Source organism: Salmo trutta, chromosome 15 (genome assembly GCF_901001165.1).
Source record: "Salmo trutta chromosome 15, fSalTru1.1, whole genome shotgun sequence".
Lineage (NCBI taxonomy): Eukaryota > Metazoa > Chordata > Actinopteri > Salmoniformes > Salmonidae > Salmo > Salmo trutta.
In genome coordinates, this window is record NC_042971.1 from 11,192,158 (window position 1) to 11,210,357 (window position 18,200).

At 41.8% G+C, this 18,200-nt stretch overlaps 1 protein-coding gene across 1 annotated transcript; it reads right to left on the reverse strand.

The window, feature by feature from the left end:
* Positions 1-2,477: 2,477 nt before the first annotated feature.
* Positions 2,478-16,343, reverse strand: LOC115148470 (alpha-1A adrenergic receptor-like). Its single transcript, XM_029690379.1, has 2 exons — positions 14,877-16,343; positions 2,478-3,254 (listed from the first exon to the last, which is right to left on the reverse strand). The coding sequence occupies exons 1-2, from the start codon at positions 15,844-15,846 to the stop codon at positions 2,713-2,715; spliced, it is 1,512 nt and encodes a 503-aa protein (XP_029546239.1). The 5' UTR covers positions 15,847-16,343; the 3' UTR covers positions 2,478-2,712.
* Positions 16,344-18,200: the final 1,857 nt, after the last annotated feature.

Here is an 18,200-nt window from a genome sequence, read left to right on the forward strand (position 1 = left end):
GACAGGGAATTTTTACTAGGATTACGTGCCAGGAATTGTGAAAAACGGAGTTTAAATGTATTTGGCCAAGGTGTATGTAAACTTCCGACTTAAACTGTATATATATACTCTCGAATGTACTACTTTCATGATTTTACTCCACAGTACTCTTTAAAACAATCTGATATTGACAAGATCAGAGATGTACTGTATGTAACAAATCAATTAAAAGTTTATTGGGGGCCTTACAAAAATTCATTGGCCAGTACAGAACTGTAGTACCATAATATTTGCCATTTATGAACAGACACTTTTATCCAAAGTGACAACAGTCTACACATTTTGGTATGTGACCCTAGTCGGAATCGAACTCACAACTCTATTCCTGCTTGGTAGCGGCAAGTAGCCCAGTGGTTAAGAGCATTCGGCCAGGAACCGAATTGCTAGTCCTAATCCCTGAGCCGGCAACGTGAAAAAATCTTCTGTTCTGCTCTTGAGCAAGGCAGTTAAACAACAACTACTTGCCTATGTTGATTAAGGCAGCCTTGTGTAAGACATATTTCAGTTGAATGCATTCAGTTGAGCAACTGACAAGGTATCCCCTTTTCCTAGTGCCATGCTCTTATGAACTGAGCCATGTACAGGACCAATACAATACACGATTAAAATACATTTGGAAGATGTATGATTGCCATCTCCATGAGTGTAACACCCTCCTTCAGGCCATGGACGAGGCATGTGATTACCGTAATTTCCGGACTATTAAGCGCACCTGAATATAAGCTGCACCCACTGAATTTTTTTATTTTTATTATTTTGAACATAAATAAGCCGCACATGTCTATAAGCCGCAAGTGCCTACCGGTACATTGAAACAAATGAACTTTACACAGGCTTTAACGAAACACGGCTTGTAACAAAAATAAATAGGCTTTAACGAAACACGGCTTGTAACAAAAAATAAAAAATTAGCAGTAAGCTTTAGTTGTCTTTTTGCACTGAGTCAATTCCTCACGCTGCTGTTTCCAACGTCTTATCATTGACTCATTAAGACCAAGCTCCCGTGCAGCAGCTCTATTTCCTTTTCCAACAGCCAGATCAATCGCCTTCAACTTGAAAGCTGCATCATATGCATTTCTCTGTGTCTTTGCCATGATGAGGGTGACAAAATGACTACCGTAATCAGAATGATGGGAAGTTTGAGAGCGCTCGATTTAATCTAAACAGTAAACAAAAAAGTTGTTTGACCTTAACCCATTCGGCAATTTCATTGGTCTAATGAAAGCTTCATGCCGCCAAAAAACTGAGCACGTCACAGAATGTGTTTTTTTGGAGAAAAAAAATATTTAAAGCGGGAAAAATCCATATATTAGCCGCGTCATTGTTTAAGCTGCGAGGTTCAAAGCTGGGAAAAAAGTTGCGGCTTATAGTCCGGAATTTACGGTACATCAATTCAGACCAATGTCAGGCTTAGATTCGCCATGCCAAAAGCTTTTTCCCCAGGTGCATGAACAGTGAAGATATTTACTGCGAACTAGTGCCTGTTAAACAGATGTCTTCAATGGTCACACATTTCATCACACATGGGATAATAGACATTATGGAAATGTGATGTTCAGTCAATTTTAATGGGTAGTGCAGGTGTATTGCCTAATGTGAAAAAAGTATAATATACTGTAATTTACAGTACTGTAGCATATTGCATAAAAAATGCAATTTTAAACTGTCACGCCCTGATCTGTTTCACCAGTCCTTGTGCTTGTCTCCATACCTCTCCAGGTGTCGCCCATCTTCCTCATTATCCCCCGGGTACTTATTCCTGTGTTCTCTGTTTGTCTGTGCCAGTTCGTTTTGCTTGTCAAGTCAACCAGTGTTTTGTCTCAGCTCCTGCTTTTCCCCCTCCTGGTTTTGACCCTTGCCTGTCCTGACTCTGAGCCCGCCTGCCTGACCACTGCCTGATCCTGATCCTGATCCTGTACCGTTGCCCCACTACTCTGGATTATCGACCCCTGCCTGACCTGACCTGTCGTTTTCCTGCCCCTGTTGCTGTAATAAACATTGTTACAACAACACTTGGGTCTTACCTGAAGCATTTGGGTCTTACCTGAAACGTGATAGAAACATGTGTCTTAGATGTTTTGCTAGTGGATTAACTGGTATTTAAAATAACTAAATTGAGAAGATATTATTATGTTGTGTTTTGATGATTAAACAATTGTGTGGTAAAAGATGTCTACAAATGAAATAAATGGACAATGAAAGGGTTTGAATGTAAGACTGGCTGCGTTACAAGTGCTACCCATTTTGAGTTTTGTACTAAGAGTTTTGAAAATTCACCACATAATTGTGAAAATAGTACCAGAACAATAAAAAGAAAAAGGTGTATGTGCCAGAGCTGCACATGTTATTCTGAAAAGGTTTTGTGCAGTAGCAGAGGCCTTCAGTGTTCTGTCTAAAAGTATCCTTTAATAATACAAATAATTATTTAGGAGGACATGGAACTACAAGCAATCAGACTTTTAGTAATAAATACTTACGGACACATTGACCATTGACCCTCTGGTGTGATGCGCAAATCTTAAATCCAGACTGCTACAGTAGTTAGGCTTTTGTCCATATTTCAGTATCCAGCATAAAATACCCACATGCACCTGGATGTAAAGGCTACCGTTGCATAAGTACAGACTATCAAACGGCATTGTCCAGGCTTATGACTGGTGCTCCAATCTGCCATTACATCATTGTCTCGGGTGTTGCCCTGATTGCTCCATGCTCCACCTTTCCATTCCCACTCTGTCCTTTGGCATGCACTGGCTCCCTGGCCAGGGGGGAGGCCAGGCTGACTCTGATAGTTCTGTTGGTGCTCTGGCAGACAGCCCCAGGAAGGGCCCTCATCTGGCTGCTGAAGGGGCTCCCAGGCAGAGACAGGCAGGGAGACAGGGAGCCATGGCCCCACCCAGACTCCAGGCAAGAGCCTGATCCTTTGCTCACACAGCGAGGGCTGGGATTGACAGAGGACAGGGTCTGCTGGCTCCCGTTCAGGTAGGAGTTGTTGGTGGAGCCCAGGTGAGAGGAACGGTAGTTGTAGTAGGCCCTCCAGCCCTTCTGCTTTTTCTTCTGATGGCAGCGGCACTTGAGGATGCGGATGAAGGCCTGTTTGAACTCTCGGCTGTAGCAGGGGTAGATGATGGGATTCAGGCAGCTGTTGAAGTAGCCCAGCCAGAAGATCACCTTAAAGAATGTCTCCGGGGGACGCAGGTTGGCGTTGAATGACCCTGGTAGATTACATAGAGAAAACATGTTATAAATGGACAGAGATTTCCAAAAACGATGTAATTATACATATCTTATATCTGTTATATATTTTAACTTAACTTGGCATTTTAAATATAAGATGTGGTATGCACTGTGGTGGTAGATATACTGTATCTGAGAAAACAATGTAAACGCTGAACCATCTCTTCAATGCATTATGTTTGGTGATCAATAGATGGCAGCATTCATCAAAAGAACCTCACAGACAGTCAATGTACCAGCAGCTACTTTATCACTGGCATCCTCCACTCGCTCGAGACCACAGATCTGGAAAGACGGGAAAGGTGAAATATAGGCTTGGTGGTGTTTCAATCGCTCAGCTTTCCCCTTCCCAGACTTTTCAGATCAATGATCAGTGATCAGTGACGAAGCTCATGAGAACTTTTAGAGTACAGGCGGGGCTTCACTCAACTCTTCTGTGTCTGTCTGATGGTTTTGTTGAAGCATCAAACACTATTTCCAATTGTACAACTGGCAAAAGTATTTCTTTTTAATCATACATTCATTTCAAGTATAGAGGGCACAATCTGTAGTGTATGATACTCCTGTGCCTCAGGTGTGTAGTGACACGGGAGTATCATACACTACAGAGATATAGAGATTGGTGGGTCTCCAATTATTACAATGATTCCAAGTATTACCATTTTGGTGCTGATTCTACTGTCTTGACTGTTTCCTGTTTCGGAATGTTTTAGAGAAAGATAGCATGACTCACTGACAACACACGTCATTACTGTACTGTACTATACTCTCCTTAAAGGCCCAATTCAGCTGTTTTTATATCAATATCATACTTTCTGGGTCACAATTAAGTACCTTACTGGAATAGATTTGAATTAAAATGGGCAAAAATAGCTTTTTAGCAAAAAACTATTTATCTTGCAAGATTTTCGCTAGGACTGTCTGGGAATGGTCTGAGGGGGGAAACTGAAAACTAGCTATTATTGGCAGAGAGGGTTGGAACTCTTTGTTATTGGTCTATTAACCAATTACCTCATGGTGATGTCATCATGGAAAGATGAAAATTCACGCCCATCCAAACCTGCTGATTAGAAGGTCCTGTGTAGATTGCGTTTTCAACCAGCAATTATCAGGAAATAACACTGATCAAATGTTTTCACACTTTTACAGTGTTAGTTTCATCAGCTGTTGTACAATATAATACAAAACACAGGTAAAACTGCACTTTGAATGCACTGGGCCTTTAGTCACTGAGCTCAATCCGACTAAACCTTGCATGTGCTTCTACTGATTCTGAATAAGCTACTAAGCTTCCAATACCATTGAAGAAAAGTAGTAAAAAAAAGTTATAGGCAGGATTTACAAGCAGCGTAATTAAATAAAGAAATCATTACAGTAAGCTATAACACTACTGTGCCGACACTACTGTGCACTTTTTCAAGTTTCATCTTTGCTGTCTCCAGCTCATAAACAAAGGTCACAGACATCCGTCATCATTCCAAATTCTTCTCCATTTTACAGGCACACTAATCCCAGAGGCTTTCACCGCTGGGAGTCCACTCTTTAACAACCCTCACACTCCTCCCCTGATGCACATCACATCCCCTTTTTGGCCTTTTTGGACTCAGCATTGTGGGTAATCATCCACTTTGGTATGTCCTGCCACAGAAGCCTTGGCTGTCACGTTATTGGATGAAAACCTGAGAAGAAAGATGTTGCATTCTATCCTATTTCTCTATTTCGGCTTTGGGATGGAGAGAGGTTTAACAAGAGTTATTACAGTGTTTCCTCAGAATAGAGCCATGGCTCATAGAACCATCTAATTCAAGGACACATTTGTCATTTCCCAGCCTGTCCCTAGGAGAGACTGTGGTTAGACTTTAATCATGTGCTACTGGCTGGCTTTATTGTCCAGTGCAAAGTGCCTTCATAGCCGGAGCTTCCGCAAAGCTATTCCACTAACTGTAAAGTCCTCATCCCCCAACCTCCCTAGTCACCGGAAGCCAGGAACCCACTTTACTCTGATAGTGCTTACATGCAAAGATTTAGGACGCTTCTTCGCGCCGTGCAACTGTGGAATCCAGGCTAACAAATCACAGTGCACTCTGTCCAACTTCTCTCTCAATTCCACTTGCACAGTCCATCTCCTAGGGCTTTATTTACACATACTAATTGACCATTTAATCTACTCGCCACGTCTTTCACACATCCGGACAACATTGACTGCCCGTCTTATCTACAAAATGACTGAGTCCGGCTTGACGGCTGCTGAATTCTGACAAACTAATGAGACAAACACAGAAAGGAAGTCAATGTTGCTCTATAGAGAAGAGGTAGTAAACAACAAAGCAAAGACTGATAAAATACATTTGACTGGAATGGGGGACAGTCAAATTTACAGTAGGCTTCCAGTATGCAGTGCCCTGTGAAGCTGCTGGCTTTCAACACATCTCCTGGCTATGTCCTGAGTGCTGCTAAAAAACAGCATGCCAGAGGGAGGGGGAGGAGAACTCAGGATAATGCAGCAAACTCCTCAATCTATCATTGTTTCACAATCAATCGCCATACATAGAAATAATCTCAAATGGAATCTCTCAGTCCATGCCCTCTTCTACCAATGTGGAGGTCCTTAGAGGAACTGTATGCCCGGGCATTGATTGAGTAACATGGAATGAGAAAACAACAGTCATGTCGGCACATTAATTTCTCAGAGGTCCAGACAGACTGGGAATATTTTTACTTTAATCACTGATGCTGTCAAATTTCTATTTGTACTACGCATTTTAGCTACATAACTGGTATTTCCATTTTAGGACAGAAACATTGACTACAGATTCAGCCAAAAGGAGCAGTTAATTTTTTAGGAAGGATTTATCCATTTTCTGGTTTGGGCATGTTTGCTAACACATACCTGATTATGATAGTGTAGGCAAGGAATCAAATCAAATCCAATCAAATTGTATTTGTCACATGCGCCGAATACAACAGGTGTAGACCTTACAGTGATATGCTTACTTACAAGCCCTTAACCAACAATGCAGTTTTAAGACAAAAACATTAAAAAATAAAAATAAATATAATAACAATAACAATAATTTAGAGCAGCAATAAACAATAAACAGCAATAGCGGCAGGTAGCCTAGGGCCAGTAACCGAAAGGTTGCTAGATTGAATCCCCGAGCTGACAAGGTAAACATTTGTTGTTCTTCCCCTGAACAAGGCAGTTAACCCACTGTTCCTAGGCTGTCATTGTAAATAAGAAGTTGTTCTTAGCTGACTTGCCTAGTTAAATAAAGATGAAATAAAAAATGTACAGGGGTACCGGTACAGAGTCACTGGTTAGTCAAGGTAATTGAGGTAATATGTAGGTAGAAATATATAAGTGACTTATACATAGATAATTACAGAGAGCAGCAGCAGCGTAAAAGAGTGAAGAGGTGGTGCAGGGGGGCAATGCAAATAGTCTGGGTAACCATTTGATTAGATGTTCAGTAGTCTGATCGCTTGAGGGTAGAAGCTGTTGAGAAGCCTCTTGGACCTAGACTTGGTGCTCCGGTACCTCTTGCAGTGCGGTAGCAAAGAGAACAGTCTATGACTAGGGTGGCTGGAGTCGTTGACAATTTTTAGGGCCTTCCTCTGACACCACCTGGTATAGAGGTCCTGGATGGCAGGAAGCTTGGCCCCAGTGATGTACTGGGCCGTATATACTACCCTCTGTGGTGCCTTGCGGTCGGAGGCCAAGCAGTTGCCATACCAGGCAGTGACGCAACCAGTCAGGATGCTCTCGATGGTGCAGCTGTAGAAACTTTTGAGGATTTGAGGACACATGCCAAATCTTTTCAGTCTCCTGAGGAGGAATAGGATTTGTCGTGCCCTCTTATCGACTGTCTTGGTGTGCTTGGACCATGTTAGTTTGTTGGTGATGTGGACACCAAGGAACTTCAAGCTCTCAACCTGCTCCACTATAGCTCTGTCGATGAGAATGGGGGTGTGCTCGGTCTTCCTTTTCCTGTAGTCCACAATCATCTCCTTAGTCTTGATCACGTTGAGGGAGAGGTTGTTGTCCTGGCACCACACGGCCAGGTCTCTGACCTCCTCCCTATATGCTGTCTCGTCATTGTTGGTGATCAGGCCTACCACTGTTGAGTCATCGGCAAATTTAATGATGGTGTTGGAGTCGTGCCTTACCGTGCAGTCATGAATGAACAGGGAGTACAGGAGGCGACTGAGCACACAACCCAGAGGGGCCCCCGTGTTGAGGATCAGCATGGCGGATGTGTTGTTACCTACCCTTACCACCTGGGAGCGGCCCGTCAGGAAGTCCAGGATCCAGTTACATCCAGGATCCAGTTGCAGAGGGAGGTGTGTAGTCCCAGGGTCCTTAGCTTAGTGATGAGCTTTGAGGAAACTATGGTGTTGAACGCTGAGCTGTAGTCAATGAACAGCATTCTCACAAAGGTGTTCCTTTTGTCCAGGTGTGAAAGGGCAGTGTGGAGTGCAATAGAGATTGCATCATCTGTGGATCTGTTGAGGCAGTATGCAAATTGGAGTGGGTCTAGGTTTTCTGGGATAATGGTGTTGATGTGAGCCATGACCAGCCTTTCAAAGCACTTCATGGCTACAGATGTGAGTGCTATGGGTTGGTAGACATTTAGGCAGGTTACCTTAGTGTTCTTGGCCACAGGGACTATGGTGGTCTGCTTGAAACATGTTGGTATTACAGACTCAGACAGGGAGTGGTTGAAATTGTCAGTGAAGACACTTGCCAGTTGGTCAGCGCATGCTCGGAGTACACGTCCTGGTAATCCATCTGGCCATGTGGCCTTGTGAATGTTGACCTGTTTAAAGGTCTTGCTCACATCGGCTGTGGAGAGCGTGATCACACAGTCGTCAAAAACAGCTGATGCTCTCGTGCATGTTTCAGTGTTGCTAGCCTTGAAGCGAGCACAGAAGTAATTTAGCTAATCTGGTAGGCTCGTGTCACTGGGCAGCTCTTGGCTGTGCTTCCCTTTGTAGTCTGTAATAGTTTGCAAGCCCTGCCACATCCGATGAGCGTCGGAGCCGGTGTAGTACGATTTGATCTTAGTCCTGTATTGACGCTTTACCTGTTTGATGGTTCATCGGAGAGCATAGCGGGATTTCTTATAAGCTTCCGGGTTAGAGTCCCACTCCTTGAAAACGTCAGCTCTACCCTTTAGCTCAGTGCGGATGTTGCCTGTAATCCATGGCTTCTGGTTGGGGAATGTACATACAGTCACTGTGGGGACGACGTCATCGATGCATTTATTGATGAAGCCAGTGACTGATGTGATGTACTCCTCAATGCCATCGGAAGAAGATATTCCAGTCTGTGCTAGCTAAACAGTCCTGTAGTTTAGCATCTGCTTCATCTGACCACTTTTTTATTGACCGAGTCATTGGTGCTTCCTGCTTTAATTTTTGCTTGTAGCAGGAATCAGGAGGATAGAATTATGTCAGATATGTCTGATGGAGGGCGAGCTTTGTATGCGTCTCTGTGTGTGGAGTAAAGGTGGTCTAGAGTTTTTTTTCCCTCTGGTTGCACATTTAACATCCTGGTAGAAATTTGGTAAAACGGATTTAAGTTTCCCTGCATTAAAGTCCCTGGCCACTAGGAGCACCGCCTCTGGATAAGCGTTTCCTGTTTGCTTATGGAGGTATACAGTTCATTGAGTGTGATCTTAGTGCCAGCATCGGTTTGTGGTGGTACGCAGACAGCTATGAAAAATACAGATGAAAAATCTCTAGGTAGATAGTGTGGTCTACAGCTTATCATGAGATACTCTACCTCAGGCGAGCAAAACCTAGAGACTTCCTTAGATATCGTGCACCAGCTGTTATTTACAAATATACATAGACTGCCTCCCCTTGTCTTACCAGAGGCTGCTGTTCTATCCTGCCGATACAATGTATAACCCGCCAGCTGTATGTTATTCATGTCGTCGTTCAGCTACGACTCGGTGAAACGTAAGATATTACAGTTTTTAAAGTCCCGTTGGTAGGAATTAAGTGCTTTTAGTTCGTTCAAGTTATTATCCAGCGATTGTACGCTGGCCAAAAGTACTGATGGCAAGGGCACATTATCCAATCGTCGGCGGATCCTCACAAGGCACCCCGATCTCCTTCCGCATTATCTTTTCCGTCTCTTTCTTCTGCGAATGACAGGATGAGGGCCTGTTCGGGTGTCTGGAGTAAAGCCCTCTCGTCCGACTCATTAGAGAGAAATTCTTCGTCCAGTTCAAGGCGAGTAATCACTGTTCTGATTTCTAGAATCTCTTTTCGGTCATAAGGGACGGTAGCAGCAAAATTATGTACAAAATAAGTTACCAACAGTGTGAAAAAATCTAACAAAATAGCATGGTTGGTAAACAGCCCATAAAACAGCAGCCATCTTCTCCGGTGCCATATAGCGCCGGAGAAAGACCCTGAGATCTACCTGGGAACTTAATGTCCTTGGACAGCTCCGCACAACCCATTAATGGACAAAAGCATGGAATAAAATATAATGTCAAAGGCCATTTTTAAAGACGGCTTAAGATGCATGATAGTAAGTGGGACCTACTGTATGAGTGCCTTGGCATTCCCACTGAAATCCTGCCCCCTGCCCTCTAAAAGCATCAGGAACCCATCACCATTATATCACGCTCAAGGTCCAGCTCACTGGAGAATTTGGGTTGATAAGTTAACTAATCTGAAACATTATTGGAAACATCTATTAAATATGGTGGGAATGCAATATCATGCATATGCATTTAACTGTAACCTTGGTAAAATAGTAAATATTGGTTACGTAACTTGGAAAGCAACAATCACTGGAGGGTCAGTATCTTTAGCAGGTAATATTTTGGTTCATCTAGTGAGTTGTGAGATGAAAAAAGCAAAAGCCCTCAACCGCTATACTGATCACCACATCAGTGGTCAATTGAAAAAATGCTGTTTCCTGTTTGTCCCATTAAATCTATCCTTCTATTCTTCACCACCTCTGCCTGAGGACAAGCCATAAAATACAGGCACAATTGATCACAGAACACTATAGTTTGTGGTTACTACATCATGTTGGGTGACACAAACAAAACATGTCTTTGGCGGGTCAAGGCAGAGAGTTTGAAAATTGCACAATTTATACTGTCATTGAAAAGTGGAACTATTGTTACCCACAATCTGCAAAAGCTCTCACAAAGATACTTTAAAATCCTGGCAGTTGCAATAGCAACAAGTTTGTAAAATATGACCACCAAGAATTCTTCACCCAGCTATTTTTATCCAATTCGTCTAAGGGAGTGCTTTGTAAGGACTACCATTCATTTCCAATGAAAACACCATCTATATGCCAATTATTACTGTTTATTGCATAACTGAGATAATAACCGCTCCTAATCGCCATACCTTAAGTAAATAATAACAGGTGATGTAACAGATTATATAGTTTTAATATAATGTAGATAATATCACTGATATACTGGTAGAGATAGCAAAGACAGGGCTATTCAGGGCTTATTGTTGCTTCCTGGACTCATAACAAATATATCAGACATCATATTCCAAAAACCATAGAAGGAGGAAATTACAACCAATGTCAGGAAAGCTGTAATCCTTCAAACCAACAGCATTTTTATTATCTTTAATAGAAGTCCCTGAGTGTCTGGATGAGGGTCCAACATGGTACACAACGACACAGACGTCTGCAGCAGTCACTCTATGCACACTCTACACATTCACTCACACACACTCACTTACACTGACACTCCAAAACAAACACACACACTTAATTTGCTCATACATAACACGCACACACACATTCATATTGACTCTACACACACACACACACACACTCACATACAACCATCATATACGCTGCTGCTACTCAGTTTATCCTATATCCTGATGCCTATAGTCACCTTAGCCCTATGCATATATAACTCTACCACTCCAGTATCCCTGCACATTGTAAATATGGTATTGGCACTGACTCTGGAACTGACCCTATATATAGCTTACTTACTTTCTTATGTTCTTATTTCTATTTCTTGTGTGTTTTTGTTCTACTTTACTTTTTTATTAAATGTTTTATTGTACTACTGATATTGATTACTGCAATGAGCAAGCAAGAAAGGCATTTCACTGTACTTGTGCACTTGACAATAAAAACAGGATTCGTGAACTTGACTAACTAGGCTACTACCCAAAGCACTGTCTGATTGTTCACCATCAAGTACTCTGTGTGATTTTTACTAGATGTCATCCCTCTACTCTACACAATTCTTCCACTTCCATGGTGTGGCCATGCTAGGTCACTGCTCTGCTCAGTGCATATATTATTGTCTCCATCTCTGTCATCCACACAGCCAGTCTATATCACACCCTGAGGAGGCGTCAGGAACCAATAGGGAGCCACAATTTGACATTATAACAGGGTAATTTGAGCAAAGCCAAATAACCTGATTATCACCACAAAACTGTACATTTCTGTTATCTCATGCAAGGTCATGACTGACTGATATCACCCTTCATTCAGGATTTATTTATGTGATAGACACACTGGTTTAGTAAAAGCACAGAATAATTAGTATACCTGTAATCAATCATCGAAAATGTAGTAGCTCCTGTATTTATATACTCTCCTAGTGGTATAGGCCTACTGACTTTTTGCTTTACAAAATTGAAATGAAAAATGTCCAGTTAACTGTGTGAAGTCCATATGGAGAGAATGAAGATTGTGGGCCTGAGATTTGGAAATTAGACTTTGAAAGAGCCTGAGCATGCTACGGTATACATTTCTAAATGGATATGGTATTTCAGGGTTGGCATAATTCAGTAAATATAGATGAATATAGAGGGCGGGGGATGGAAAGGACTCATGTATAAAAGTCTGTTTTATCTCTGAACTTTTCCATATCAACAACAGATGTAGGAGGAATCCACTTTGATGTGTAATGTGTTGCTCACTTGATTTAAGAGGTGCTGGGAACATGGGAAGCTCAAGATAGAGGCTTGCCGGTGCTAAAACACACACAAGAACAGGCCAACCACCCCCATTAGCACCCACAATAAATTATTTATTTGTACACCCTTCTGCTACAACCAAGCTACCCCTAACTAGCTACCTCCATTTTCTGGTGCCATAGGCTGGGAAGTATGGTCTTTTTCAATCTTTACATTTTTGGCAAGTTAATCTTTTGATAATAAAAGGAAGTTGTATTTTACTGTCATACCCCACTTTCACGTTTTGGCATGGGTGTAGACCTACAGCGTCTGATTAACCCCTTTTCTGCCTAACCAGATTTTATTTTTGACATGACTACCATCAGGCTTATGAAAACTCTCCATTATTGGCATACTGTATATGGAAAAAATAGTATCTGTGTGTGTGTCAGAGCGAAAGAGAGAGGCTGTGTGTGTTAATAAATGCCTGTGTGCTTGTGTGAGAATGATAAGCAGAGAATATCCTGTACAGGTAGATGCTGTCCTCTTCTGTCACACACACAGCGCCATGCACAGACCTTTCAGGGGCCAGGTGCTCCAAATAACAAAAATGGCACCCTGCTTGATTTTTTTGTTTTACTTTCATAAATCATAACTCGAAATTCATAACATACCAAAATGCCTGTTAAGATAAAAAAAAATAAACATTTTCTCATCATCACAAATTGTAAGTAACCTAGTTACAGTGCATCCTAAAGACATGATTGACATCGGTAAAATAGAGTCGGCTATCAGCTGATCTTTGATGTTGATCTGCTCGCTAGTTTCATTTATTTTACTGATTGTCATTTCGCCTACCTCTGTCTTTTTGTCGCTCTCTGCTGCGCATGTCAGCCAACCAGACCGAATGATGTAGGCTAAATCTGGTGTTATCAAGTATGAATCAAATATAATGCTGTTGTGGCAGTACTGCTGATATTTATACTAGGTAGCTAGCTGCACACACTCGGACAGTGTTTGGATACCGGGCGTGCGCAATCCTCGTACAGGGCAGATTGGGACAAAGGACAGGGCCGGGTTTCCCGAATCCCGATAGTGATGGAATTTAGGTTTACGAGTGTTTTAACGATGCATCCTAAAAATAACAGCTGTCACACCAAGATGTCACACCCGTTTCCCAAAACACGACGCAGTGCACTTGTTACAATCTGAAACTGAACGGCCTTTACAGGAGCTGTCCCGTGCTGAAAATGATTCCAGTATATAGGCCAAAGAGCTCGCTGTATCTTTTACATGTTTTATGGCTATTCGAACTAATCCTTTATATATATATATATATAATTTTTCTTTTACACAGTACAGTTGTCCAATTATGAGAAAACATGTTTTGTAGCCTATTATGTATTTAAGTGTCTGTTTTATATCTTTGCCATGTGTTATGCATTCTAAGTGTTCTCGTGCTATTTTGTATGCAATGTTGGTTTATGTAAATTCTGAATGTCTACAGTTTGTGTAAACTGTAAAAGTCGCTCATTCCCTCGTTTGCTATAGAAAACATCAATGTGACCTAAAAATAGGATATGACAATGGTTTTCGCAAATTTTGCTCAACAAATCATTGAAGCCTAAGGGCAGGCAGGAATTGAGCTTAAAGTAGGCCTAGGCTACAGCTATTCTACAATGAAATAAACAAACAGTTAAAAATAATTAAACATTAAGTAGAAAGTTAAGCCACGTTGACATATACCTGGTATGTTCACCTTTTGGTTATTGGTTAGGCTACAGTGAAACGCGCAAGCTTTTAGATAATAGTAGCTAGCCTATGGGCTTAATAGATAAGAACATTGTAGCGGCTCAGATGTAGGTCTATCGATTGCACATAGGCCTACATGAAAGTGATGTCCATATTTAGCTTAATAATCTAGCTTTATATAATTCAGTTGGCTTGTTTTAAATTTGAAAAAATGTGGCCTTGATTCGCTTGTTTATAACATTGGGAACTTTTTGGGCTATTAATATTCAACTGTGAAGTTTTCGGCCGTCACAGAGAGACAGATAAACATCTTCATTCTATGTTTAGCTGACATTGTCTGTGTGTAAAGTGACACGGAAGGACAAACGATCAACATGCGCAACCAACAGACTGTGTGGGGGGTGGCGAACTTGATGACTTGCGATAAGTGGGATCCGAACAACAATGACAAAACAATTATACAAAAATATATATTTTGGGGAAAAATAATACCACCACCCAAAAGGGCACTTTGGAGACCGGAATGGCAAAGGGTCATGTGCTCTGTACAGGTAGAGCCCCATCTGTGCTCGTGCCTGGTGACCGCACTCATTTTCAAGGTTTCTTTGTTATAAACAGAGTGAATGCATTCAGTGTCCTATCTATCTATCTATCTATCTATCTATCTATCTATCTATCTATCTATCTATCTATCTATCTATCTATCTATCTATCTATCTATCTATCTATCTATCTATCTATCTATCTATCTATCTATCTATCTATCTATCTATCTATCTATCTATCTATCTATCTATCTATCTATCTATCTATCTATCTATCTATCTATCTATCTATCTATCTATCTATCAGTTATGTGGTTTAATCTAACCTAATGCAACTAGGGAGCAATGATGACAACAGTTTGCTGAACAAAACTCCAAACCTACCGATAGGCAGCACGAGGAAGAATGGCAGCCAGCAGAGAATAAACATGCCCACCACCACACCGAGCGTTTTAGCAGCTTTCTTCTCTCGAGAGAACTTGAGCAGTTTGACTGTTAGCGTGCTCCGTGTCTGACCCTTGCCTGCGCCGCAGTATTCCTGCAGCTGTGCGTTTTTGCAGTGGATCCTGAGCGTGAGCTCATTCGAGTCCATGTGTTCTTTCATGACCCCCGCCTCTAAGTTCTTAGTGGTCCGCTTGGCAACTACATAAACCTGACAGTACATGCAAAGGATGACAGCCAGAGGTATGTAAAATGAACCCAATGACGAGAACAGTGCGTAAAAGGGCTCTTCGGTGATGGGGCAAATGGTGTCGTCATTTGAGGGTGGTTGTTTCCACCCGAGCAGAGGTCCGATGGAAATGACAGTAGCGAGAACCCAAACACCGAGCATGGCCAAAAGGGCTCTTTTCTCCGTTACTATACAGGGGTACTGCAGTGGGTAGCGCACTCCTATATAACGGTCTATGGATATTACGCACAGGCTCATAATGGAAGCAGTGCAACATAGCACGTCCACTGCCGCCCAGATGTCACAGAATATCCTCCCGAATACCCAGTAGTCAAGAATCTCCAATGTTGCAGACACGGGCAGCACCGTTGTACCCAGCAACAGGTCCGCAATGGCTAGGTTGATAATGAAATAGTTTGTTGGGATGCGCAGGTGTCTGTTGCATACAACGGAAAGTATTACGAGTATGTTGCCCACGATTGCGAACAGAATGAACGCACCCAGAACTATACCAACGGACACGGCTCGGGTAAGGTCCAGCGGACTCGTGAATGTGTCATTATCTGTGTCATTTGCTGTGGTCAAGTTGGAATTATTTGCAGATAATGGTCCCTGTGTCTCCGAGTACAGCTCCGAGGAACGGTTACTCCAGAAGTTGACTTCATCAGCAGTATCAAAATTCATGTTGACGACCCTGTTCCTCCAAACCAGATATGTGTAAATCCATGGATCAACACAAACGTTGTTTATTTTGTTACATCACCTGTGTACTTCATTTTCAATGGTAATCAAACTAAAACAATTACTAAGCATGAGCGCAAAACTCAGAGAAAAAGCGCAATGACCTTTTATGGTGTGGTTCCATAATCCCATGATGTTGTCCGGAAAAATGAAGTCTCATAACACATGATTATATAACTTTAACCAGCTACTGCAGTCGTCGTGACTGTCGCCTCTCACTCCGTTCCCTTCCCACTGCAGCGCTCCCACCGTGGCGATACTTACTGCTGAAACACAGCGACACCACAGAGTGACCACTCCCGCATCCATGCGCACAAGACACAACCTTTCCTCCCTTTCTGGATTGACCTAAACATTTTGACACAAGACGTCGTCCGACATGCACATGCTATCACACAATTGTTTCCAGGACTGACCAACGCGAAACCCTAAAACCGATAAGCACTGGGCGACAACGACAGGTCATTTAAGTCACAGGCATATAGCGCGTGCCATCAACCCTCACCAATTACTATAGTATCTATCTATTTAGAGCCCTAAGCAATATACCAGCGCGCCAAAAATAACTTGTTGAATTGATATAGAAAGGACTACAAATCAAAGCACTAACCTGTAGTGCTCATTACACATATAGTCATTGTCTTAAGTAAACTGCAATCTACACAAACTCATGGGCAATTTATTGTGAAAAAATAATTTAGGCGACTCTTTCAACAGCTTTAAGGGGACCATTACGCACAGTCTACTGATGAAAGAGACGTTTACAATGTGTGTTTTATTATTAGCACAACGAGTAAACATTCTTAGGTAGTAAGCTATTACAAATTAATTGCGTAAGGGAAGGGTCAGGCAGTCGCGTGGTTCCCCAACCAGCCACTCTGGAGCCCAGCATTAAAGGATGGCAGTGTGGCCAAATATTCCAGCAAATCATCCTCAATTGCATAAGGTAACTCAACCCACTAGCAAATGCTATTGAAAGCAAAGAGACACGTTGAAAACTGTGGGAGTGTGTTTGGTACTTTGCCAATCCAAAAGTCATTCCTTTAAAGGTGTCATAGTGATGATGGAAATCATCAGAGCCATCCACACAACCAAGAGCAACATCTTTATGTTGTTATTTCCCTCAATACTGTTGGAAAAGCATTCCAGGTGAAGCTGGTTGAGAGAATGCGAAGGGTGTGCAAAGCTGTCATCAAGGCAAAGGGTGGCTACTTCGAAGAATCAACATTTGTTCAACGCTTTTTTGGTTACTACATGATTCCATATGTGTTATTTCATAGTTTTGATGTCTTCACTATTATTCTACAATGTAGAAAGTAGTACAAATAAAGAAAAACCCTTGAATGAATAGGTGTGTCCAAACTTTTGACTGGTACTGTAAGTTCATTCTAAATAAAATGACAAATTTATGACTAATGTATGGCAAATTCACAGTAGGCTCACACACACACACACACACACACATGTATACGCACACACACACAAAACATTTTAGTGTCACCCCTCTTGATGTTGCAGAGAAATGTAATGTAAGTTAATTTCTTACAATTCTACACATTTTGCTATGGTTCGTACATAAAATGTTACAGTTTTAAACACCCAGTGCAGTCGAAAAACATGATTTTCATGCGTTTTATAAAAATATTTCCACACTGAGGTTGGAATGATACTGTTAAATTGGGAAGATGATGATAAAGCCCTTTTAGTGTAAGATCTGATTGAAAAGAACGCCTGACATTTCAGTCTGTTTTGGTGGTGCCTTCCATGGTGACATCATCATTCGGTAAATTAGTTATCAGACCAATAAGAAAGAGAGTTCCAAACCTCTCTGCCAATAACAGCAAATTTTCAGTTTTCCCCTCCCCACTCAGAGCACTTCCAGACCGTCCTAGCAACATTTTTGCTTGAGAAATCGCTCTTTGCTAAGAAGCTATTTTTGGATAATTTGACCAATTTTAATTGAAAACAATCACAGTAAGGTATTTAATTGTTATCCAGAGGTCCCGTGTAGCTCAGTCGGTAGAGCATAGTGTTTGCAACGCCAGGGTTGTGGGTTTGATTCCCACGGGGGACCAATACAGAATATTTTTTGTTGTTGAAATTTATGCATTCACTACTGTAAGTCGCTCTGGATAAGAGTGTCTGCTAAATGACTAAAATGTAAAACATTTACTATTGAGATGGAAAATGGCTGTATTCGACCTTTAAAACTTCTTTGTGATGGGGGTGGTATTTTGACGTCCGGATGAAAAGCGTGCCCAAAGTAAACTGCCTGCTACTCAGGCCCAGAAGCTAGG